General features: G+C 40.1%; 1 protein-coding gene across 1 annotated transcript in view; it reads right to left on the bottom strand.

The window, feature by feature from the left end:
- LOC130920635 (B-cell lymphoma/leukemia 11A-like) overlaps window positions 1-27,458 on the bottom strand; it is a 49,163-nt gene extending 21,705 nt beyond the window's left edge. Inside the window, exons 1-2 of the mRNA XM_057843989.1 lie at window positions 27,111-27,458; window positions 24,192-24,578 (exon numbers count right to left, since the gene is read on the bottom strand). Coding sequence (XP_057699972.1) covers window positions 24,192-24,578; window positions 27,111-27,165 — 442 coding nt within the window. The 5' untranslated portion in view covers window positions 27,166-27,458. The remainder of the gene's footprint in view (window positions 1-24,191; window positions 24,579-27,110) is intronic.

Genomic DNA, 27,458 nt, shown 5'->3' with positions numbered 1-27,458 from the left:
AACTAGAAGTCTTTCTATCCGTGGATCCCTTTAAGTTTGAACTCATCACAATATACATTTACCTCACTAGATCTGCATTGAGTTGTCAACTCTTCTGACTTAATGTCAGCAACACCTTTTCTTCTCTTCAATAAAGAAGCTGACAACCTGATTTCAGTCAGCACCAAAGGATTAACACTGCTTTTGTGTTTCCATATTGACTTTTTTTTTAACTTTACATTTGTTCTGACAGGACAATGTTAGTAGGAAAAAAGAGAAGAAAAACTTGCAACAGAGATTCCTGTGAAGCAAGTGTACTCGCATTCTAAGCAGAAAAGACCAGAGTTAGTAAGTGTTTTAGTGTTATGATTGAAGGAGATGATTCTGAGTAACATGAGGCAGACTGAGCGGATGACAAGGAGCACTGAGAGAAAATCAATTGAAATAGAAACACAAGAACAATGAATAGCTATGTTTGAATTGGTCAGTTGTAAAATGCTTTTGGATTGTGTTTGAAATGTTCCATGTTAAATCAGAATTTAAATGGAACCTTACTGCTTACAATTGTATAACAATTCATAACTGAAAGAATGTTACTTCAAATATTGCCTGTAGCGTAAACAGGTTTTACGATGCCTCTGGGGGAAAATATTCCAAATATAATTGATCTGAATGGACAAACAGATGAAAGTCGGCCAGCGTAAAAAATGGATTGTGTCATACTTTAAGTAACTATATAGCCCCTTTTAGGCATACGTTGAAGTCCAGTAATGCTCTAGCACAGGGGTAGTCAACTCCGTTCCTCGAGGGCCCATATCCAGCTTGTTTTCCATGTCTCCCTCCTTTGAAACACCTGAATCCAATGATCAGCTCATCAGTAAGCTCTGCAGGAGCCTGATAACGATCCTGATTATTTGAGTCAGGTGTGTTGGAGGAGGGAGACATGGAAAACAAGCTGGATAGGGGCCCTCGAGGACCAACATTGGCTACACCTGCTCTAGCATGTACCTGGGTCGCACTCATGTCTGAAAGCAATTAATCCATGGAATTTTACCACGTCGCGACCCTGTCAAATGTCCGGAACTATCCCAGGTAGCGTTATGTCTGAATGCAGCAGGTTATGTTCCACGTCAGAGCACAGTGGCTGATGAGATAGCTATGTGATGACTAAATTACATTTCCTATTCTTTCTTCATTTTAATACGCAAACACAGCATTGACAAGTATTAAACAGATAACATATAAACTAAATAATTAACTAACTGTATCTGAGAATTGTTCATCAATCTTAGGGCCCGGGAAGAGATTGTTAGCTTTTGTATGGGACAGCATGTAATTTGTAATATCATTACTATTTTAAATAAAAGTGATTATTGAGAATGTGTCATTGCTCGGTCTGGTTTCTTCGAAATGAATGGGTCGGATCTGTAACGTGAACTATTTAAAGCTGCCATAGGTGCCCCTTACATTTCTAGTCTGAACGTGGCTACGCCAGTAAAGTACTGGTACATTTCTCTATGTCTGGAAGCCACGACCCAGGTAGATTCCAGGTCACACCACAGTAATGTTGCGGTATATTATGCCTAAAAGCGGCTTTACTTTAAGTTCTTTTTTTTTTATTTAAAAACCAGTGAAATTTCATTCTGTTTATTTTCAGGTAAAAAGAACAAGCTCACAAAATGTGGATCAATATTGGTCATTTTTGTACATCTCTACCTCTTTTCTCTCCATTCTGCAATGACAGATTTGACAGCCATGTAACTCCATCTCTTCTAATGTGAACTCAGGTTCTCAAGATCCACCCTGTCACTTTGAAATAAAACTGACAACCCCTGAATGGCACAAGGGCCACCGATATGTCTACCCCAGTGAGTGGACAGCTTGAATTGCATTCTGAGAAATTTACTGAGTAGGGCAAGGTCACACTGGGAAGATACTATATGCTACTTCTATACATGTCCAAGCTGAGACTGTAGAGGCGCACGTAAATGTAGGCAAGTGCTCGGACACATTTTAGAGTTGACCCCAAAGTTATCATCTTTACCTTTGACATTGCTGAGGTGATCTATGTATAAAAATAAACATTTGCCCTCAGAACATATGGCTTTTATTATTGTCACCAGTTTTCATCACCTTTTCAGCACGAAGCACTGGAAAGGAATTCAAATTTGAAGATAAATGAGTGTTCGAGGGTGTCAAGAATGGCATTTAAAAAGGCAAAACAAAAGAGTACTGGACAGCTTTACATTGCAGCAGCCCATTGTTGATTACATTAGCGGCAGCTGCTCCCTTTGTGTGCTTTTATGGCCTGGCCCCAAGAAAAAGCTGCAAAATGTCCTTTAATCGGCTGCAGAAACTCAAGTGTCTGCCAGGCATTCAAACAAGGGTGCCTAAAAGCACAATGCACTCAGATAACTAAGGCAAAATAACGCTAATATCCCTCGGCGTGGCCAAACAGGCAGACATTTTGTGTAACCAGAGAGGGCTTGTCTGTGCTGCCCATGCATGGGAAACTGGGCCTTTCATCCTGTCCAAAGGCAAGACCTTAATAGACAACGTCTCACTTCTTTCCTCCTTTTGCCCCCTTTATCTCCACCTTCTGTTCATCTTTCCAAATCATTAGATTATGTTAATCACCAAAACAACCAAGACTGAACCTGTTTCATTTAATATGCCATTGTAGATAACACCAGATGACGACACATCTGCTACTGTTGATTTATTAACGTGAAAATATTTTATGTCCGAGGCCAATATCAAATAACGTCATGGGCAGTATGGGTATCGCAAGGACATGTGGTAAATTAATACTTACTTAGTACATGTATGTTTTGTTGGCTTTGTTGAAAGCTTTTACCATTTATTTGACTTTGACCAATCAGAATCAGTTGGGGTCATGATTGGATTTACATGATTGATACTATTATGCCTGCACTGTGAATTGTTGCTAGTTGACTTCTATTCACACATATTCTATGTGCAATACTATTTACGTGCAATATTCCAATGCCTTTACTGTCAACTGCTGCTACTTCACTTGGATTATTTGCACTGACTGAACATAGGACTAACTCATACACATTTTATGTTTATTTTTTATTTGATACTTTTATACTTGCAAGTCACTTTTGAGATTTTTATTTGTCCCGCAATCTAAAGGGAGATGCTCCACAATTTCATTGCACTACTGTATAATGACAATATAGGGCTATTCTATTCTATTCTATTCTATTCTATTCTATTCTATTCTATTCTATTCTATTCTATTCTATTCTATTAATTTTTAATTTTTAAATATTATCTTGAATCAACACTTGATTCTTTTTGAGCACAATACCAATTCTGGTACTTGGCGATACAATATCGGTCGGGCTGATACCAAACCAAAACCACACCTTTTGAAAAATATATCACAGCTTTTTATTCTTGTAATACTCGCTGATACCAAACCAAAACCACACCATTTGAAAAATATATCACAGCTTTTTATTCTTGTAATACTAAATAACTGTACACTCACTTGGATGTACAATCATTGATATGATGGTTGGTCGGGCATTCCTCATAAACCTTTGTGAAACAGGAAAAAAGACTAATAGAGTAAACCCAGAAGAATTTTTATTGCCTACCTGGTATGAGAAACAATAATTGTATTAAGCCATTTAAATCCTGAGAGTGAAAATGGGGCATTCTTCAATTAATCCAATAATCACTTATGTTCTTCCATAAACTGAGTTGTGACTGAACATGTAGTGTAACTACTGTAATTAGAATGGCCCTCAGTAGAGCACAACCATATGCCAAGGCCGAACAATTGTAATTTGGATGAGAACCAAATTGTACACCGTTAGAGCTCCTCCTCTTAATAGTTTAGTTATGAGGTTTCAAGCATTTTGCCAATGAAATGAAAGAGAAATGACGAAGAAGACTATGGAATGTCAGGAGTGCAAAAATTTAAAAAAAAAATAATAATAATAATAATAATATTGAATGAATGAATTAATTAATATATAAATAAATGAATGAATAAATAAATATAAAGGGAAATAAATTAATGTATAAATAAATGAATTTTGTAATTGACTTTTACTTTTATTTATTGAGAAACACAAACGAAAAAAACAATGACAATTATTGTCATTGATGTTTAGTTTTTGTCACTGAAAAACACAAACAGAAAAAACAATGGCAATTTTTTTCTTTGCCCTTATCTTTTCTATTTCGCTTGTCATTGTCTTTGCCTTTGCTTTTACCAAAAGGAATGGTCTGACAATCAAATGGCGTTGGGCGGGGCTTTCCAAACAAGAAAGGTTATCTTATCGACGGCATTAAATTTGATTGTCTTGGTGACGGGGTAGTTGGCTGAGGCAACCCTTTAGGCCTGTCAGGTGCTCCACTAAACAGTGAAAATGATTTTTTCATCTCTCTCCAAATAAATGATGAACCAAAAATCGCACTTGATACAGATTGCTCCAAGATGTCACTTTCCTTTCAGGTAAACTAGGAGTAATCAACTATGGACTACATTCCTTTTGGTAAAAGCAAAGTAGGCCTGCAGCTATCGATTATTTTAGTAGTCGATTAATCGATGAACTAGTTAGTTCGAATAATCGAGTAATCGGATAAGGAACATTAAAAAAATAAATAAAAAATACCTGACCTGAGCCTCAAACGGTATAAAAAATAAATAAATGAGGATATATGTACGACAAAAGAAAAATTGGCAAACTTACATAGCAAAACTCCGCAAGCTTAAATGCTATAAAATGCCAAAGGTTTTTTTTACAATGCTCTTAACAAATAGTTCAAACACATATTTCCACAAAAAATGGCTAAATTTACCTTTAAACTAAATTACAAATGTATTTAAAAAAAAAAAAAAATTAGCTTATGCAATAAAACTAAATGAAAACACTTTTAAAAAACAAACCATTACAACACCACTTTATTTAAACGAATACTCGAGGCAGCAAAATTTTATTCATATATTTTTTCTGTAATCGCATACTCAAGTGAATCGATTAATCATTGCAGCACTAAAGCAAAGGCAAAAGCAAAGACAATGACAAGCGAAATATAAAAAGGCAAAGAAAACTATTGTGTGTTTGTGAGTTTAGGACTTTCAGTGACAAAAAGTAAAAGTCAATGATATACTGTATTATGCTGTTATAGTTTCATCTATTAATTAATTTATTTCTCTTTTATTGATGCAATCATTTATTTCAAAATTTTGCCACTCCTGTGATTCTATAGAAGACATCTAGTACTTTTGTAATGTTTACAAAAGTGCCTGTCAGTTTGTACCATTTGTGAATCTGCATATTTATCCCATATGCTAACTCATTTTTAAGTTCTTCCAACCATCTAGAACAGGGGTGCCCATTACGTTGATTGCGATTGACCATTCGATTGCAACGCTAGTGTGGGATGCTCGCGGCATCATTTTTTAAATTTTCTATTTATTTATTTATTCATTTATTTATGTTTTATGTACATAGTTAATTATGTTGTGTGGGCAACATAACTTCATATGTTGATCACACAACATACCGTATTTTTCGGACTATAAGTCGCAGTTTTTTTCATAGTTTGGCTGGAGGTGCGACATATTCTGGGGAGACTTATGTGTGAAATTATTAACACATTATTATATCATTTAACATGTTATTTTGGTGTTTTGGAGTGACACTGATGGGTTGGTAAACTTGTTAGCATGTTCTTTATGCTATAGTTATCTGAATAACTCTTAATAGCTATGTTACGTTACCGGCCATGTTCGCATTTCGTTGCTCATGCATCATATGACATTATCATACTGTACACTTATTCAGCATGTTGTTCTCTATTGTATTTTTATTTTAAATTGCCTTTCAAGATGGCATATCTGTTCTATGTGTTGGATTTTATCAAGTATATTTCCCCCAAAAATGCTACTTATACTCCAGTGCGACTTATAGATGTTTTTTTCCCTCTTCATTGGGCATTTTATGGCTGGTGCGACTTAAAATCAGGTGCGACTTATAGTCCGAAAAATACGGTAATTAACATGAATTTGTACATTAGAAAAAGAAAAGGATTTTTTTTTTTTTTTTTTTGGGCCCCCCGCTGTTAAGGTCCTTGGAAAGTAGATCTTGGAGCAAAAAACAAGCACCCCTACTCTAGAATGACTGTTTTATTTGTTTGTTTTTATTTCACTGTTTAACAAATATAGGGACTAATAAAAAAAAAATGAAAAGAGTTGAAAAGAAAATATACTTTAGTTATAGATATTCCTCCACAAATAACTGGCTTCTCAATACCTTGACACTAAAGGCTGAGATACCTTCAAGTAAATATGAATATAATTTTGCTGGCCCTGCTAGCCTGACACTGAGTGTGAGTTATGTCAGCAGTGGTAACAGACGGAAGGCAGCAGCACAGGCGGCGATTAGGGGAAGCTTCCTTCCTGGGCTTTAGGTTCACAAAGAGACCACATACATTTTATTCAGATAAAATGTGGGGGTGGGGGATTGTGAAGGAGGAGATGAGGACATTTTGCCTTGTGATGCCACTGCTGCAGTTCAATGAAAGAGGAAGATGAGCAAGAAATGCATGGGTTGCATGGGATTGAATAAGTGTGGACCAAAGGAGTAGAAGAGTCCAAAGAGTTCAGCAGTGATAGCAAGCGAGACAGATGATGTTCTGACAAAATCCATAGTGCACTACCAAATTCTGAAAACATTCAATTATACACTCCACTCATTCTCAGGTTATACACAGTATAGACAGTTGTTACAACTGGCAAGGATTTTTTTGCATGTCAGCTCATTGATTAGCATAGCTCTATTTGAGCCATTGCAAATTGCAAACCCCAGGTTGGGTGAGAATGGCCATGACAACACGAGCGATCTGGCATGGAACGCAATCGCCAAATGTCCACTTCACTGCGCAAGTGTGTGAACTCCACTAGCCAACTACTGGTGAAGTTCTGCTTGGAGGTTTTGATATTTAGCATGCTTTGAGCTGCTGCACACGAGTAAATAGATTTCTTCTTTATTCATGATGATCATTAGTGCATATCTAGCACACTGCATTTACTAGAGGTGTAAAGGTGACCAGTGATTGGTGCAAATTGAGTTGGTGCTGGTCACACTCACTGGCACAAACTGCCCTTTTTCAAATGCACATCTGTGAAATTACACAACATCCTGTCTAACCCACCTTTGCACAGATCATCACACCACGTTTGCACTATTCCCAAAAATAGAACCCATAATGTAAATTCATATTTAATACTGCACAGGGAAACCCTCCTACAACACACCTTGGTTGGTGGTGCTATTCAGGTTGGTGATTAGCTTAGCAACTGACTTAAACATGATAGCAAAAGCATATACTGTAATTCTACTAATTTAAGAAAACATTAGAAGAAGCACAATGAAAGGCTTCAAATGAGTGCTAATGAAGACACAACAAACCATTGGTAGGGGAGAGATAGGCGAGGGCAAATTAACCTTTTTAATTGAAGAACTGTCGCTTCTTTGGACCATGCAGCTGAATCCAAAGTGCTGACAGATGATGAGAGGGAAATGGCAGGCTTATTACAGGCAATCTGGCCTTGCAACTTGGCAGACCAGAGCACTACCAGAGCCTGGGGAGAACAGGGCATGTCCAGCATGAAGAACACTCCCTGCCAGACTGCTTATTGGCAGAGAAAGGCTTGCCTCAATAAAGATATAACTAGAGAATTGTTATCATGACACTTTGAACTACAGAGTAAAGTGATGTCATAAGAGAGTTTGGTTTCATTCCTGAAAACAAAATAGTACCTAGTGAAGGAAAAAGGGGGCCGGCTTTGGTTTTATAAAAGAAGTGAACCAGTATAACAGGTATGTAAGAGAGAACGTCCAAGCAAGTCATCTGCATATAAAAACATAGTATTGTATAAAGCAAGTGCTAGTAAGATGTTTGCTGGTAACTTATATTTATGAAGATTCATTTTTAAATCCCAAAATATGTATGCAGTATTTATCAAAGCGCGAGAAATTAGACATGAGAGAGGAAAACTTCCTTGCTTGCTGTGTCTGAATGTGTGAGCCATGTTTATGTCTGTGGATACAAGAAAAACAAACATCAAGGTCAGAGAAGCTGGAGTCGGTCCAACAGATAGCCACTTCTTAACGCCATTGTGGGCTTGTTTCAACTTTCATATCCAGGGAATAACAGGCTTTAGATGAGATTTTAAGGCATGTTTTTTATTAAACCCTGTTGGATCCTCACCCTCGGGGATGGAGACTTTTTTTTTACCACTCATCTAAAAGACACTTCTCAGTGAAAATGAATGATAAAATTACTGATATACTGTAATTACATGACTACATATTGATCAAGGAAAATAATAATAATAAACACTGCCCACAATATCACATCATCGTACATATTCACACTTTCTCTGCTGTGCTAACCCCATTCTTTCCAGAATGTCCAGCAGGCATAATCCTGACGTGACAACCACTCTTTTTATGCTGACCCCATTAGCCGAACTTGTATGGGCATCTTTAGGTCATCAGCACAAAGACAAAGAATTTCCTATGCCTACTATCTATCCAACCAACAAACTCCATTTCTTTACTGTCAGTTGGTCTAGCTCTCTATTTTCACCCTCTTATACCCTTTTTCCCTCTCTTTGTCCCTCTGTCTTGCATTATGTATTCTAATGCATCTGGAACAAGGCAAAAACAACACAGCGAAACACACTGGTGCTTTTACTCACGATATGCAAACCAATCTGTAAGTACATACAGGTCCTACTAAACTACTCTCGTGTGTGTACACACACACACACACGCTCTCTCTCTCTCTCTTTTTCTCTCGCTGTATCAGTATTTCACTTTTCCGCACAGTCTCACTTGCAAATTTCTTCCTCACGCTGTCTTTGTAGCTGCCCCTGTCTATAAACACACCCACACATACACACCAGACACATGGCCGAAGAGAGCAGACTACCATCTGGGAGTGGTGGCCGGCTTTGTCTGGGAGGGGCTGGAGAGGGGGTCTCAAAGTGCCAACACAACCCCCCATCAATACACACACATAAACTATACACGCTGGCCTTACAACATCCCCCATTACCCACCCTGTCCAACTGCTTTAAGTGTGAGAGCACTTCTCATACAATCTGCACATATACATATGCAAATTTGCAGGGGGGCATTATAAAAATGAACAGAAAACAGCCCTACAGACACAGGCAAGAAATTTAGTTGGATTCAGCACTAAGAGTTTTGGAGAACACGGGTTTTGAGAAGAAGCACAAGAACTGGAAGGCTGCAGGAAAAAGAGCAAAGAAGAGTGGCATAAAAGGAAGAAGCATCTTTATAAATAACAAATTCGTGTGAGCGTATGTGAATACATGCAAATGAGATTGCATGCACTTCCATGGGAACACATAAACACATGCGCGCAGACACGCAAACATACATTATCAATGTTTGCCCTCCAGCACGCATGTGCTGAATTCATAAAAGCTTCTTCCATCCGTCAACAGTGGCTTTTGACACCCACTAACAGCCTTTGGAGTCTCCATCCCATGAAAGCAGGAGGTGCTCGCAGGCTACGAACACGACAATGCTCCCTTGAGCAGCTGATTCGATTTAGATACACACGGCAGGTAAACATCTTGACACACAATGAGATTGTTGTGAGATAAGAGATAACATTTCCAGGCCGACCACTTTTATATGAAATTAAAAATGCTCCAATCTTTTTCTAGCGCTTGCATGTTATTCAACAAACACAAATATGACAACAAATTGCAGTCCCTCCAAGAATGCTGAATACCGTACTAAGGTATGCTGTCCTTGATCTGAAAGGAAAAATGACCGAGGCAACTAAATGCATCCCACATAGCCATTCTCAGATACACCAATGCACATTCAATGGACATTCCATTACTGGCAATAACACATTCATTTTTTATATCATTTGTCATTGGTTCATTTTTTACCTAATTTAAAACTGATGCAAAAATTCAGTACATTATGCAAAGATTTTGCTCTGCTAAAGATGTAAACGTAACAATAATAATATAGGAATTTATATAATCAATCCGCATTCATAATAGGGGCAAATTTGAAAAAACTGAGCTTCAGTACTGCCATAAATTAAACTTTGAGCAACCAAAAGCAATGGGTTTACGATTCCTTGAATTTTTATGGATGCTCATGTTGTGTAAAGTCTTGGTGATGTGACGTCTTAAGGTCAGGTTTGTGCTTTGAGTGAGATGAAAGCATTTGAAGAGGAATGGTAAACAGCTCACACTCAAAACTCAAGGGACACATCTGAGTTGTAATTAGGAGTGGAACTACATCCATATTGTATGGTGGGCACAAACAGCGACATGAATAAGCAAATAAGGAATAGGGAAAGATACTGTAAATAAAACATTACAATTTATTATTCCCTCAATAAGGATTCTCTATTATGACTTGTAATCCGTCAAACTACCCCTCACATAGTTCTAATTTCCATGTCAGCTGCAATGTTTTAAGTACAAAATAGCAAGGGTGCCGTTGTTTTCCCATCAAGAGGAGCACATCACCAACAAGTAAACCCTTTCGCTCCTATTTCCGTCCTGTTTTCGACTGTCTTGTCCACTCACTTTGCCTCATGCCCCCTGACTTCACTCACTATTACTTCTGCATTGTCCTGCATCTTCAAGGTGTTGGCAATGTCTTTTTATTCCTCTTCTAATTATGAAGATCAGAGCAGGGCAAGGAGACAAGAGCAGGATATAGAGAAGTTGTAGATATGTTTTTCCATTTATTCACACATATACATATCTGTTCATTTCACATTGTTGTACATGATCTTCTCATAGCTCTGTGTTATCTACAGAACAAGGAATTTTGCTTCCATTGTTTTGTGGAGCAATGGGTAGCACCAGACAGCAAATATAAATGGTATGCATGCCGAGATTCGGGGCACTTCTTCTTGTGTCACATCGTTGTGTTCGGTCATGCACTCACTGTGCCTCGCATTCAAGTAGGGGGCCGCCCACATCAAGAGGAGCTATTCACAAACACGCACGCAGCGATCTAACGCTGGATTACTGTTGAAAGAGTACGAAAGCTGTACAGCATACAAACAGGAAGGATTGTCTCAGGAGTGATTTGTTCAAGGATTCAAGGTAATTATTATATTTTTCATATGATGCATGCATTTTGAAACAGCTCTTTGTCTGTCATTCCACTTGGTCAGCTTTGACGGCCTCGCCAACAATGCAGGCCCCCTATTTAGCGGCCCCGTGCCCCGTGTCCCCACCGGAAAAGCTCTGTTACCATAAAGCGGCCGCTAGCTACATTCACTGACAGACTAGCATTGTACTTCGCCATATTTACTTAAATAAATGCTAACTGCATGTTTGGTTTTTTTTTGCTTTAAACCAAGAATCGAGACTGTTTTACGTCCATATCTATAAAGATTTCAGGGATTTAAGCATTTATTCACAAGAATTTTCAACGAAAAAAGCTCTTTGTCTGTGATTCCACTTGGTCATCTTTGACAGCCTCGCCAACAATGCAGGCCCCCTATTTAGCGGCCCCGTGTCCCGTGTCCCTTCAATACATTATAAAGTCTATGCCTGATCGATGAGCTTTAAATGACTTTTTCCTTAATACATGTGTATGTCTCAGGTGATTAATGCTTTCTTTTTGTTTATGAATTGTGTGTCGTCATCTCCTGTTCGTTATGAGAATTAAAGAACCTGTAAAAAGGAAAAAATAGACTTTCTTTTCCTTCAAAGTGCCGGGTGACCTCCAGACCTGTCTGTCTGCCTTCTTTCGGGCTGGTAGTCCAACCAGTCTGAACCGGTTCTGACATAGGTAAGCCTGAGACATGTCCTTTTACGCATCTGGACAAAAAAGAAATCTGGTGGCATTCCATCCACAGTCAGCAGGTACCAGGAAAGTGTACATCAGTGTGAATGTGAGCAAGTGAATGTGTGTATGCCTGTCTCCCAAGACCTTTGAGGCCTGGACCATTGCCAAGTTCATCTGTTAATGGACAGCTACGAGGAGAGATGCCCCCTCCCCCTATTTCTATCCACCAACAGCCATGCCTGCTCACGACCCCCCCTTAACCTTCCCAACCCCCAGCCAGGCCTGCCCAGATACAGACCCTAACTCACCCTCCTCCTCCCATACTGTTCTCTCTCTTCCCCGGAAAGCTATATCATTCCCTTTCTCCTCCTGCTCACTGCCCCGACCCCCACCACCATCCCCAACACTCTGTGCGTCTCCTATTCAAGATAAACACAGTGCTTCAAGTTCAGGGGACACCCTGGGACCCTTTAACAAAGCCATCTATCATGCTGTCTTCATGAGATGCCTTAAAACAGGCTCTGCTGCCTTCCTCTCTGGCTGTGTGAACATACAGAAGGCACTTGCAGACTGGCATAGATAGACAAGATGAGCCATCCCAGCTTGCTCCTTACTCCTGGAAATCATTTTGCTGGCTGTAAAAATGTCCTTTTTTCTGGCCAAGGAAAGAGAACTTAACCTTGTGCATCCTCTAAGATGTTAAAACACGAAAAGATGACCTTTCTAAGGCTGAGACACACCATGAAGCAAAGAACAGTACATACACCTGGCTTTTTCTCTCCGCACCTCAGCGAAAGAGTCTGCTGACCTCTTTGTGATTCTCCTTGAAGTCCAACTGTGGGGCGATTAACCAAACTGTCAACGGTTTAATAGTCTGGGAATAAGAGACTGACTGAAGACCTGAGAGCTGCAAAGATTATGGAGGCCATCTACACAGAGACACTCCAACCGAATCAACAGAAAACGCGCCATTATGAATTTGCTTGCATACGACCAGAGCTCGATGTCAATCGAACGATACTGCAAGTCTGTGTGATTATGATGTAGTATTATGCCATGCAGTAGGGGCCAGTGCAGTTTTATAACGCGACAGCCAATACACACACCTCCTCGACAACATTCTCCTCAGCTCAGGTTGTCAATGCCGACAAACAACATTGGTTTTCAATACTTCAAGCAGCCTGGCAGTTTTCTTTTCGGACAGACGGAAAATAAGACTTAAGGCCGAGTTATACTTCCGTGTCAGACCTGCGCCGTCAAGGAAGACCCGATTTACGACTCTGTGCCGTAGCCTGACGCGGTCCTATTGATTTTTCAAACTCAAGCGTCACGTCAACGGATATGACGTGGCGGAAATGGACTGTGATTGGTTCGCTCAGACTGTTGTTTCCGACTCAGCGCGAAATCACCGCCATTGTAGAACATTATTTTTCTAGACGCAAAAATGGACCAAGCCAACGAGAGTATTATCGAAGAGCAAGTCTCGTCAAGACATCAGACATCATAAAGTCTGCCAAATGGCAAGGTCAGCGATTGAATAAAAAAAGTGGACGAACCACCGAGACGTGTGTGTTCGGAATCGAGTGGCCACACCACGCGGTGACCCAGTCGGCCAAAAACTGCCAGCTTTTTATCACTTTATGTCGTATTTTTGGTTGGTGCACTTCATCATTAATTGTGTACATATGTTTGCTGTGAGTCTGTGACTTATTTACGTGTCACACTTCAAGTATATGAAGAATAAAACACAGGTTTGGTGTCAAAAGAGTTGTTTTGATCTTTCATTTTTAATAACAGACAGTTCACACACGATACATCATCACTGATTGAGAGTGCCTCGGTGCTTTTTCTGATAACACTAACATCAAGGCTTCCAACGCAGTTTGGGAAGTTCCATAGACGCCAGAAATATGCTATGGCTTCCCACTGGCTGGTTGTAGGACACTGCAAACAAATCGGGCCGGAGGGCTTTGCAGACCTCGGACAAAACGCTGGACGCGGTGCTCAACGCCAGTTTGAAGCTAGCCGCCACAGCTAGTTGGTTTTCACCAGAGGGTAGAAGAACTCTATGCGGCATCAAAAGTTGGACAGACCGCCTCGGAACCGTCTTCTGCGTCGCCTGCATGCCCCAAAACCGTACAAACATAACACAACACCCCTCTAGTGTCTTGGCGGTGAATTACAGAGCAACGCGTCACCTGGCCGGAGAACTATCGAATGTTGAATGACGCCGTAGTCGCTGCGCCGTCACCACACCGCAGGCTTTAATAATTTGCGTTGCACTGGATTACAAAACATTGAAATAACAACGTAACGTCTATTGGGAGTCTCGCTAATCTAATTTCAAAAATCCATGAATTTGTGTATCTCCAAAAAGTTACATAAATCACACGACCACAAAAATTCTGCAGTGTGTTTCTTAAAGTTTGTAGTATTTTTCACATGTATTCAACACGTGTAGCTTCTTCTATAAAATACAAAACAACACGGCCAAATGTTGCAGGATACATAGGACGGGGGAGCTGCATGTAACGGCAACTGTACATGCACAAAATGACATGCAGTGTGTGGTGATGTCATTGCAGCAAGAGAGTTTGTTACAGTTTCTGTTTATATGGCTGCAACACAAGCCTCGCAATCAAATCGTTCCACTTTGGAGACCACAATAGAAAGCTTGGGTCTTTGCTCTATGGATTCACTGTTAAGGCAAGGCCAATCCGCAACACATTCACATTCATTCAGTCGTTCATTCATTCATTTGTCTGAGCCACTTATCCTCACAAGGGTCATGGGGGAGCTGGAGCAAATCCCAGCAAACTATGGGCAGTATGCGGGGTACACCCTGAATTGGTTGCCAGCCAATTGCAGGGCACAAGAAAACAATCAGTAACACAATCATTGCATAATGCTGTCACAGCCTTTTCCTTGTAAATGGTGCCTATGACAAAACAAAAGTACCAGAATCATTGATGGGTTGATTTATAAATGCAGCTTTATTTCCTTATAGTTAGATGCCTGCGTTAATTTGTTTTTAAATTATAATTTATCTTTTAAAATGTTGGGAAGCAATGAAGTTAATCAATGACTAGAAATGTAGTTACAAGAAAGAGTTCTTAAACAATGTGTTTCAAAAGGTTTCCTCATAAGATATATTATAGCAGGCTAATCCACCCATGCTCTCAACCTCTTATCTTGTACAGGGATGCAGTGGGTTGCTGCCTAGGGAGGGTGACGGCCCGACAGTAACTTCTACTCCACGGATTTAATGAAACGTTGGAGGAAACTGGCAAAGAGAAGTCTTGAGACCCAATGTAAAGGTTGTGTTTCTTCACGATTACTGTAGTTGCCCATTCAGTCAGAGTTCAGATGTCCGTGTTGTAAGGCACCAGCCATATTAGAACACACATTCTTTCCCAAATTTTTTCAAACTTATGTGGATGGATAGTTATAATTTTTAAGATGAATGAGATAAATCAAGATTTAAGGGAAATTAAGAGACCAATTCTGACACCAAATTAAGCGATTTTTTTCCCGATAAAATTGTCATTACAGCAAGGCCGTAGGTAGAGACATAAACTTGCCAACTTTCCTGGATGCTCCAATTGTCCCCACCAACTTTTAAGCAACCTTATTTGCATTATATACTGGTATAATGACTTCAGTTATATAGGCAATTTAGATTGCCTTCCCATATGTTGTAAGGATATAATAGACCCTACCATTAGTAAGTGAATTATTTTCATTGTGTTCAGACTTACATTTATCCCTGTTCATTTGCTAAATGTGTTGCTCCATTTTCTTCCCCTCAAACGCACGTTCGATTGGCTGATGAAAACACATCAGAATTTCATGAGAGTACTTTGGTTCGTGTCCTGCGGTAGTCAAGCATGCCTCAGATGTAGATCGGTCCTTGGATTTCTCAGATTTTTTTTTTTTTTTTTTTTTCCCAAATCACTTTTATATTACAATATTTTAGTTTGAGTCTAGTAGTGCTCCAGTGTCCCCCAGAAGCAGATTTTTTTCGATACCTCCCTGCACTTCAAAATGTTTCTTCAGTAATTTTTGAAAACAGGTTTGAATCGAACGTTGTATCACCTGAGCCAATACACATGAAAGTAAGAAGAAATGTATTCTACAGTAATCATTTAGCCTATCACTTAATTAGGTTCCTATTTGTAAGAAATGTAAGAAATGTAGCCTTGACACCCGTTCAATAGTCTGTTTGGTCTAATTATGTCCTGTACCCAGCAAAAAGTGTACATGCAGGTTATGCCGTTATATCGTCCCTACCAAACCAATGTTGAGACTAAACGTACGTCCTTGCATTACAGGGATGTGAATCTTTTGTCCTTCCCCTGTTCAAATGTACAGAGAACAGATGACTGCATGGATTGGGAGTGCATTTAAGTTGAAGAAGAGGTGGGTTTTTTTTCTCTGTATCTTAACAACTATGACAAGAGCTGCCAAATCAACTCTTGACATAATAAAGTTGACTCTGGGCACTAAAGTGGGGCTTCCAGTCACGCCATGGACACACATTTTCATTTCATCCTGCTTTACTCCCTCTCTTTTCCCCCTTTCTGCTGTCCTCAAGTCTCCCTCTGACACTCAGTCAAGCTGCATCCCCCCAAAAGCCCAGCAGCTGCTGTCCGCTCCATCCAGCTAGAGAGGGGGACCAGCCTGCCGGTTTTAGAGCGTTAAATTATCCATTAGATGTTATCAAGTTGTAGCAGGGCCGTGCCATTCTGCTAGGAGGCATCAATCTTTCATAAGTCCCAGGCACGCCGAGCATTGGGATACACCACCAGAACTTCCCAACTACTCCCAGCACACCAGCAACCCTGCTCAACTCACCCGCTTGCACGCAAACCTGGACATGTACACGCAGTAGGACGGACTGCCACGCACACAATCAACAATTACATATGCTGACATAAATGAAGTCAGGTACACGTTCTTGCACTCAAGTGCTGCGGAAACAAGCAGGATGAACCTTATTTAGGGTACTTTCAAGCAAACAATTCTTGTCTAGTGGCTCTCATAAGTCAGTAATGTTCCCTGCCCAAAACAAAACTTGTATTTTGAGCAATGCTTGAAAATTTGTTTTAAGTATTTTTCAAGCCTGCCTATGTTTCACTACTGCTAAGTAGCTAACTCATGAACAAACTAGCTGGTCCCCTATGTACTCCCCTTTTTGTTCTTTTCAACTCCTCTCAGCCGCTTGTCATGGCCTGGCAGGCTGGCAGGGCAGACATGTTCAGAATGCACTCCAGTAATGGGCTAATCAAAAATGCAAAACAATTGGCAATTACCGCACAGGGCCCTAATGGTCATTAGAATTTACAACAAGGTAATGAACTGAGAGTCAGCTCAGACCATGCATATTCATAAAGCAATCAGGCCTTTGAAGATTAAAGAAGCGCTTCAAATTTAAATGAGGGCACCAGCATGTTATCAGTGAGATTCAGCCTGCAAGAGTAAAGGGTGCCTGGGACAGGAGTGTGCATATTATGTGTGCATGTACAGCGTGGGTCTTTGTGCAGTAACGGTTGAGTATCATTGTGGTTTAGGAAATGTAGTGTATTTTTTATGTTTCTTATTGTGATTATGTGTGCATGTGTGTTCTGTGCAGAGATGTAAACCTAGAGTGAAGCAGCAAGAATTTTCATAAATTAATGCAGGGCCAGTCTTGTCATCATCAATTGAAAGATCCTGGATTTAAATTCAATTTCATATGTACTGCTAACTTGAGCCATCATAAAGCAATGGGGTCATAAAGCAACAACCCTAGGAAAGCGATCCTATTAGTATACCATACTTACTTACACCAGGAGACAATTTTTACGCATGCATGCTGAGCAGTGTTGTTAATAATGAAGTTAGAGTATACAGCGTGACTAACGGCGTTTTTTTCAATAGTGAGTAATCTAATAAATTACTTTGCCCATCTTTGCAATGCCGTTACCGTTCCAGGGGATGTGAAGGGGCGCATAACAACAATTTGGTTAAATGAAGCGAGAGTTCTCTGAGAGACACGGAGAGAGCAGAGCGGGAGGAGAGAAGAGGGTTGTGACCCTGTTGCAAACGCGATGCTAGGTGGCTCGCAGCGTTAGCATAGCATTCGAACTCATGTTAGCATTAGCACTTAGCGTGGCGAGCGTCATCTTAAACTCTCAGGCAACTTTTTTTTTTACATAATGTTCGTAGATGCTACAATATAATAAAAATTTGTCTTTGTTTTTTATTACCAAAAATAGTTACGTGCCTTAAACTTTTCTTGAATGACGTATACATAAACCTTGTGTGATTTTTTTTTTATTTTTTTTTTTTAATCAAAACAACTAGAGCAAATATAGGAGAGGGAAGACATTCAGAGTACATCCTGCATATTGAAAAGTATATTTATCCATATAGTAGGGGTGTGATGATACACAAAGGTCACGGTTGAGTACGTACTTCAGTACGGGGGTCACGGTTCGGTGCGGGTTCAGTACAGCAGGAAAAACAACATGGCTTTTCTCACAGCATTTGAAAGTTAAAGTTTGTATACAATTACACTCTTATAAAGGAGATTTTTTTTTTAATATAAAAAGTGTGACTTTTTTTTTAAATGAAAAAAACTTCAATTCAGTCAGTTAATTAAACATATTTGATGTGAAAGACGTGATAGAATGGATCATGTAATAATGTGTAGAACATGAAAAGTAACGTCAGCTACTTTGCCGAGTAACTACTCTTACATTGAGGTAACTGAGTCACAAACTCAATTGCTTTTTGGGAAAAGTAGTTTCTAACTGTAACTAAATAGTTTTTTAAAGTACGATTAACAACACTGATGCTGAGATGCTTTCACACTCCCATTCGGAGGGAGGAATGCAAGTTTTCTCAAGTGTGAGGTCAAGACACAGGGGCCCTGGATGACTCTCATATCTATGTGTGATAAGAGTGGCAAGACACAGCTGTATGCACAACCACCCATTCAAATACAAACACATAGCTACAGTATATACTGTATTATCACATAAAGACTTATACACAGTTAGACAGGCCAAACCCAGCACTGCATCTTGCGGTAAAGAAGATAGTGGAAGAGAAAGACTTGACAGATAGTGACCAGAATCAGCGGGTTCCCAGTAACACAACAGCGTCATCACTGTAACAAGGCCTCAACATTATAAAGCCAACAGGGAGGAAGTAAAACAAAATAGCACCTCAGCCTAGACTACAACTACATTACAAGTCAAGCACTGGAGGATGAAAGGACATGCTGAAGTAAGTAGAATATAATACCGACGATATAGAAAATCAAGAGCTATTTTTCTCATCCTTAGTTGAAATGATCAAAGCAACAATTGAAGAGAACATCATATTCAATATGAAATTACCCTGTCAAAGTTGGCTCCTGTCCTAACTAACAAAAAAAAAAATCTCCCCACTTCCTTCTTTGCTCGCATCTGCCACTTCCGGAGGTACAGCTGTATGAAAGTCACTTTTTCGTCTTCTGTTTCTGTTCTGTCTAAAAATAAAGTAATTAACCTGCAGGTGGTGAAGTCGGCGGCTGGTGTGACAGGCCTCTGCCGCTGTCAGATGACCCTCGACCCTCAGATGTGACTGTCTGCCACGCTATTGACAGGACAGAGACAGGACACTCTTTTTTTCGAAGAGATTTTCATCCTTTGTGACGCGGCAATGGACAAACAAGGCTGTGTCTGTTGTACACTTTTGTTTGACAGTGGCTTGTCAAGATGGATTGATAGCAATCTGCCACAGTGCTAACGAGCTCCCGGGTGTAACTTTAAAAGATGCAGACATGCTAATGTTTACCAGTTTGCATATGAGTTGAGTTTAGGATGAGCGAAAAACATTTCGCAAAGAAAAGAAAGTAAGAAATCATAGAAGGAGCGGGGGACATATGTTTATGACACGGCCTATGCCACATATTACTGACAAAACACAGGTTCGCACATAGTGGTTTACCTCATTTATGTACGTGTGCATGTGTGTGAACACCTTAGAATAAAAGGGAGTATTGTTGGGTACATAAAACAGGTGTGTCCCTACACATTTGTGTGAGAGTGGCTGCTTTTGTGTGTTGCCTTTCTGTGTGTGCATGTGTGTATGTGTACGGGTGCATACTTCAACTAGTCTCCACCTGAATGGCCTGAGGCTGTGGTAGCAAGGTTGTTAGAAGACAAACAGAGATACAGGAAGTCCAATTCGAGAGCCCTAAGGACAGCGCGCATACACTCACACGCACGCTTTGTGGCATACCTACTCATAATCGCATTCCCTCCATTGCCTGCCACACACACCTGCCACCTCACCATAGGTTCTGCTTCATAAGCCCCTAACACATCACTTTAACATCCGCACCTTCCCTCCCTCCCACCACACAAGCATTTAGACCCATAATGTCCCTCAGGAGTAGTTCTCTGTGCCAAGTCTGGGCTGGCACAGTCCATAGAGGGGTATCCTCAGGCAAGGCTTGCCAAGTCAAAGACCCTTTCATGTTCAGCCTGCACGCCCAGGGTAGTAAAAGCTTTAACAAACATCCCTCACACACATGCTCACAAAGCTATAAACAGTTTAAGTGGTCAAAACCACACCTGTACACAAACTTGCACACATATATATGCAGAAGTTTCAAGATGTTAACATATACTTCAGTTCTTGCATTCAGCCAAAGCCGCTAAACATCAACATTTGCGGGCGCAGGAAACTTGGCCTTGCTTGGGGAAATTAATCTGGAATTACAACTGTTTTTTAGCAGGAGTCCAATGCATTTTTCTAATTATAGATGAAGCCAAAAAATCCACATACACCTTCTTTATTGGTAAATGGTTCCTCCAAAACTGACAGGAGAAAATTGGTTTGCAGCTGTAAACGCGTGTGAAAATGAAACATTACTGAAGGGAACTGAGTAGCTTTTACTGTCCCTTTTGCTTGGCTTCATTTTAGAGCATCCTATTTTTTTTTTAAGTTGGTGAAATACGCTGTCAAAACAATTATATTTTACTCTAGGAACTTACGTTGACGTTGAGAAAGGCAAAAATGGGCTGTCAAAGGGGTGTTTAATTCAGAATGACAATCACTGAAAGGAATATTTTAACATTTTGCTAAATAATACACAATAAGAGCAACTTTAGTATGCACTCTCGACCCACTCTGCCTGTCCTACTGCATTAAAAAAAAAAAAAAAAAGCTACAGTAGATGTGATTTTATTTTCTCTCAAATACAGTACATAGAAATTAATGCATTTAGGTGGATATTTAAAATTTTCATTTGCACATATCTCTCTGCATCAGGAAGGCAAAATTAAGTAAGTGCCGAATATTTTTTCATTAACTTTCAAATGATCACAAACTATAGTGTAATTACGTAAGTCAGCCTTCAAGAAATAATTATTCTATGTAAATAAATTGCTGGGATACAGAGCTTGCTGAATATAAAATACTAAATAATTCACTCCGGCTATTTCAAATCATGCAAAATATTCTCACATTTCCTTTCTTTTTAGTCCAAGAATGCAGTACTTTAAATACCACACCGTCACCCCCACCACTGTACCCATGTAATTAGGTCCCTCCCATATTCGCCAAGAATTTTGGCTTTCTCGATGCCCCTGCTGTTTACCTTTATTAAAAATTGTTGGAGCCCACAGCTAAAAATAGCACCGATTTTATCAGAGCATGGTGCAACTGTAGGATCCAATTACCGTCAGTTTATGCAGACAATGGTGTGTGTATGCTGAAAATATTAGATGATGTTCAGTAATTACAATAGCACGCATCTGGGCCTATTCAGTATCAATTAAAGTGATCACCGAAACAAAGCACCATATGTGAACTTGCAGAGAGACCCGTATGCACACATGCACGCACATCGGCCACAGGAAAAAGATGTCACAATCAAGGAGTCTTTCCATCCCCCATCACACACACACACACTTAGCAAGTATAACTCACCCCCAGTTCTCCCTGACAGATACCAAGTGAGTATATATGTAAGGTGGTGAAGGACATGGGGGGCTGGTGGTTTGGAGGTAAGTGGCAAAGTGCCAATTCAGTGCCTGCTAAATACCTTTGTTTGTACAACAGACACACTGAACAGGCATGATGCTGCGGAAAGACATACTGAAACTACCAAGAGATATCGCAAGCGATGAGTTTTGACTCCATAGAGGAAAAAGAGAGAGGGAAGGAGGCTGCCGTAATTAACTCAGTATTGATTCAAAGTCAAGGTTTCAATTGAGCTAGAGTAGTGGAAGGAGGCGGAAGTGTGAGGTGGTGTTCGATTTTGCAACTGTGGCCTCATTAACACATGGGGTAAAGATTCAAAAGATGCTAATGTTGGAATGTATTAAACAGATAATATCGGTATATCATCTTAATCAAACCTCCGTCAATAAATTCAGTCATAAGGTTGGTGTTAATATCTGTATGTATGGAATGGTTTACTGTAAGCAAATGTGCTATTTTGCATCTTAAATTAGTTTGAAAACAGGACGCTAGAACAACAAAAATCAGATTTGCATTCCTATAATTAAACGATTAAGATTAATGTAAACAAACATAAATCTTCATTACTTTATTACCACTTTAGTCTAAATTTTATCAAGTGATATATAATCCAGTTTCATAGTTTTGTGTGAGAAACGGTCATCTGCTCGCTTTCTGGGCCATCCATAATCTGGAGACAAGCTACGTTGTCGCTATGCATATCTTAAATTGTTTATCATGCAAATGATGGCACGCAGGCTGCTCTGCCCTCGTCTAACGGCCCAGGGCTCCAGACTGCAGACCGTGGCCCCAGCTGCAACCATGAGACTTCCCAGACAGCCTCAGCTGTCCCATTGAAGTACAGCTTTAGCTCCAGTTCTGGGTCTTCCAGGCATTATCATCACCCTAACAACCTCCAGGTTCTGTCATCATCTTCACTCGAAAATCAGTTTGCTGCAAGATGCAGACTAAGCATATGCATACAGTATAATACGATCCAGTGGAATTCACCATTGCATAGGGAGGGGATTCATGAAGACACCACGTCTCTGCGTGTCAGCCTCTAGCTGAGAAGGTTGAGAGAACATGGCAGCGACCATATGTGGTAAGGGGTGGTGCACTGGCAGTGCCAGTCTGTATCCATCAATCTTGGATACTGTGCAACAAAACGGGAGGAGAGGGGTTTTGCTGCATGTGACTGATATGGAGCCTCTATCTGCATGTCATTTTTTAAATTCTTACCCAAAATATTTCTTGTGTTAAACTGACATTTTATCCAGCTAATGCAAACTTTACCCAAATAAATAATCAACCCAGGCAGTGTCTCTTATACAGCATCCAGCTATATGAGGGCTATAAATAAACCTCTGCCCCGAATGCGAGCTCCTGACCCGACGACATCATGTGAATTGTATTGCATGAGGATCTAAATAAGCAAAGAAAAACATATTCGAGCAGCTGATAAGGCCAAGAGGCAAGTGAGCTTTATTTGTGTGTGTGCGCGCGCACACACAGAGAGGGCAGATGTTTTGCAAACTCCACACTAATGAACAGTGGTCACTCGGTAGGCAAAGGGCTAACTAGCTAACAACTGCTATCAGCTTTGTCATCTGCAGAGCAGTGCTTCTAACTAATAAAGGACAGTAGCATACATTTTTGAGAGCACATTTAGCTTGAATTGCCTCCAAATGAAAGTACCCTGGCCTAGTCAATCGGGCCAAACTGGCACAAGGTATTAAATAAATTAATAAACATCAGAATAAGCTTTGCTGGTCCAAATCAAACCCCACCATGTAAAACCAGTCATAAGAGACTCATGCTTGTTATCACAACAGGCCCATTTAGTCTCAGTGGAGTGCCAATAAACCAAACCAGCAGTGTTAACAAGCCCTTAATTACTCAAATCATGGGATAAGCAGATAATTACAGGCTGTGTGTCTACTAAAATGCACAATTTTCTTGGAAAATCTGTATTTAAAAAAAGAATAGATATTTGCACATTTAATATTCTTCCTGGTCAATTTTTGAAGAAGCACGAGACTTGACAGTGGAATAAAGTTGGGAGGGAGAGCAATGCAATTCTCACCACCACATGAGGACACAGGATCTATGCACATCTGTGATCCATTTTTCTTTACATAATCTATGTCTTTGTCCGACTGTGTTGTTTTTCATCGAAAATGTTTCCGTTCCTTGCGATAATTGTCAGGATAGTTGCTCTATATGTGAGTTCAGGGCTCAACTGAAGGACATTCAAAGGCCTTAAATTGCAACAGGAGATACTTCAAATACCACCCAAATTCCACTCCCACACTCCTTGCTTAACTCTTCCATGGCAGGAATTAGTGTGTTTACCTGTGATATTCTCCTGCTTGGGGATTATTCCTTGCAAGGATGTAGATAAACAATCCTCATCCTGCGGCGACACCTGAACGGCCACCTCAACCGGGTTGTATACCCTACGTGGGTGGTGGCTCCTTGAGTGCGAGGATGACGTGGAAAGGGGCGAAGAGAGAGGCGAAGATGGTGGCCTGTCGAGGGGTTTGTCCATACAGAGACCCCCATGGCACTGTCTCCGTTTATGTTCAATGAACAGCAGGATGTCAGCCAAGGGGAAGCGGGACTGGCACTGGCCACAGGTCAGCAGGTCCTGATCCCCTTTTAGGGGTTCATCCTGAGCAACACCCAGCCTGGGGGATTCCTGACAGTCTTCTTCTGGTATAACGCCTGATAGTGGCTCAGCTGAGGAGGGGCACAAATAAACAGAATGTGAGCTGCATGCAGTGTAGACAGACATAAAACAATGTGTAACTTATGTGGAGCAAACAGAGTACTCAAGAAAGAAAGAAAGAAAGAAAGAAAGAAAGAAAGAAAGAAAGAAAGAAAGAAAGAAAGAAAGAAAGAAAGAAAGAAAGAAAGAAAGAAAGAAAGAAAGAAAGAAAGAAAGAAAGAAAGAAAGAAAGAAAGAACATTCAAACTTTGATCGACTGTGATTCTTGTGCTTGCAGCCAGGCAGATAATGACAAGTTGCTTGACCCTCTTTATTGTGCTGCCAATCTCCCTTTTTAATGAACCTAACACCTCTGAGAATCAAAAAATAGATTCTAATTTGAGTTCAAGATGATTGGACCCCATTTTGTTAAAAGTGCTAGGATCTTGTGAACCATGGTTAGACATGAAGGGGTTGGATGTGGAGTAGGTCCCTGAAGTACCAACAGAAAGAGAATTCATCTAGCCACATGGTAAATGACATTGGACGTTCCAACTGGGATGTTGAGATAAGATGTGATGAATTCTCGCTGCCAGTTCAACCTTTAATTCCATGTCGGGTCAGACGAGAAGGTGATAGGGGACTATGCAAGATAGGCCAGGCTACCTGGATGTTCGACTACATTAAAGATGAGAGAATTTTTTTCCTGAAGCTTATCTTAACCAGCTTACACCATGGACATCGAGGGAGTACGTGAGGCTGGGTTAAGGAGAATGATTTTCCTTCAAAACCAAATCATCTCATTTTTGATATCAAGCATAAGTGACGTGAATCACTTTGAAAACACAATATTTTTATCTTTAGCAAACAACTGACTGCACCGGAATTTAAAGTGGTTTGCGTTTGTGTATTAAAGAGGCAGTGCGGAGGGGCCAGTTCATCAATTACAGAATAAAATGGAAAATAAAAATGGTAGATTAAAATAAACACGAAGCTCCACAAAATCCGGGGCAAAAGAAAAACCAAGTCTGTGTATTTTAAATGAATTTAGAAATATATTGAAAAAATATGTGACAACATAAAATCATATATGTGCTTATTGATGTGAGAAGTATGTGTGCCATTGTTTTTGCAAAAAAAAAAAAAAAAAACTCATGTAAAACTGTGGAAACATAAAACTAAACTATGTGACAATGCAAATCTATTTAACTACTAACCAAGGTGGCTGGTCGGTGATAAAACCAGGAAGTGTGCAATTAAGTGCAAGAAATATGTGCTCACTCATTGGGTCAAGTCAATATCATAATTTTTTTTTTTTTTTTCAAACTATTAAACACTGGATATTATTTTAACTCAAGTGTTCATCAATATGATTTGAATGTTTTGAATAAATATGTGATTATGAGAATAATCAACCCATTTATTATCTTATTGCTGGTCTGAACAGATAATATGAAAGAAAACAGGCCTTTTTATTGATGTCTTAACTCTTGTTTTCTCCTAAACATAATTTTGTATTAAGTGTTAAAACTCTAAACACAGAAAAAAGAATATGATTTTCAACAAAACGGTCACTTATATTGTTTTAGTAAAGGAATAAAAGAATAAAATGGATCAAGTTCAAGTTCATTGGTGCTCTGTATGAGCACAATCATAGTACGCCCCCCACTGGCAGATCCGGTTGTATCACACTCACAGAATGAAGCCATACGTTCTACGAGAGCGTAATTGGATTCAGCCGACACGGAAGGAGCGGGGAAATATTGAGTCAAACACTTACAAGAAGAAATCCATAAATTGCACCATATTTGTTATATAGGCCTAATGTATAATGCGTATTGTAAATTTATTTATTGCTGAGATAATAAACTTTGACTGGCAGAAAACGCGTTTCCTACATGATTCCTTCTTTTTATAGACCTGAAAATATAGATTTATAGATGTAACATGTCAAAGTTTACAATGTCAATTCCAATGTTTTAGAAAAACCTATACGGAAAATGAGTCAAATGTGATTCCAGATTAGTAGGTGCTTACGATTGCGTTGAATCGCCACTTTTAAAAACTCATAAGTGATCAAGTATTTGCACACTAACAATGTGCCTTGTGAGGAAACAACACACGAGGTCTTTGCGCCATGGCCAAGTGTAAACAGCACTTCCTGGCCGAACAGCTTCTAACCTCCGCAAATACAAGTTACAGTATAAAGACGGAATAGTGCTGGTTGTATATTTGTTTAGACTTTAAACTGTTAACTTATCCACTTGATGCAACCCAGTCGGCAAAGGTCTGCGGTGAAAAAGCCTATGCATGCCCTTTCATGGCAGAAGAATCTGGAAGATTCAGTGACACATTGCGTTAACCAACTTAAGTTGAGTCTCTGCCTCGCTGTTTTGAAGCTTTTGCAATAAAGCCTTCTTTTTTCAAAAGCGCTCCCCTGCGGTCCCGAGGGTGAGTTCCCTCCCCTCACGCAGGAGAATCTTACTATTAAAATTCAATGAGGAAGTCCCCATCTAAAACAACAAGTCGGCACATGGACAAAACAAAAACAGATATTTACTTACGCGAAAAGTCCCGTTTGCTCAAGTGCTGAGGTTTGCCTTGCTTGCGGCGAGACATGTTGGCTGGAGTGGCGGCTTCTCGGCGGAGCTCACATTGGGAAATCCAGGTAGAGTCCAAGTAAAAATCTCCTCATGGATGCGTCTGACGTCCGTGAGAATCACGAGCCGCGCGAGTGAGGTGCTCAAAACACGCGCAAAAGTGAGGTGCACGATCACACGCAAACGGACGAGGGGGAGCAACGCGCTGCGGACTGTGTGGAGAAGATCCTCATGACTTTTAGCGCAACGGGAGAGTGGCAACGACTATGATGATGATCGTGGTGGTGATGATGATGGTGATGATGATGATGA

Source organism: Corythoichthys intestinalis, chromosome 8 (genome assembly GCF_030265065.1).
Source record: "Corythoichthys intestinalis isolate RoL2023-P3 chromosome 8, ASM3026506v1, whole genome shotgun sequence".
Lineage (NCBI taxonomy): Eukaryota > Metazoa > Chordata > Actinopteri > Syngnathiformes > Syngnathidae > Corythoichthys > Corythoichthys intestinalis.
This window is presented reverse-complemented; position numbering and strand designations above follow the sequence as displayed.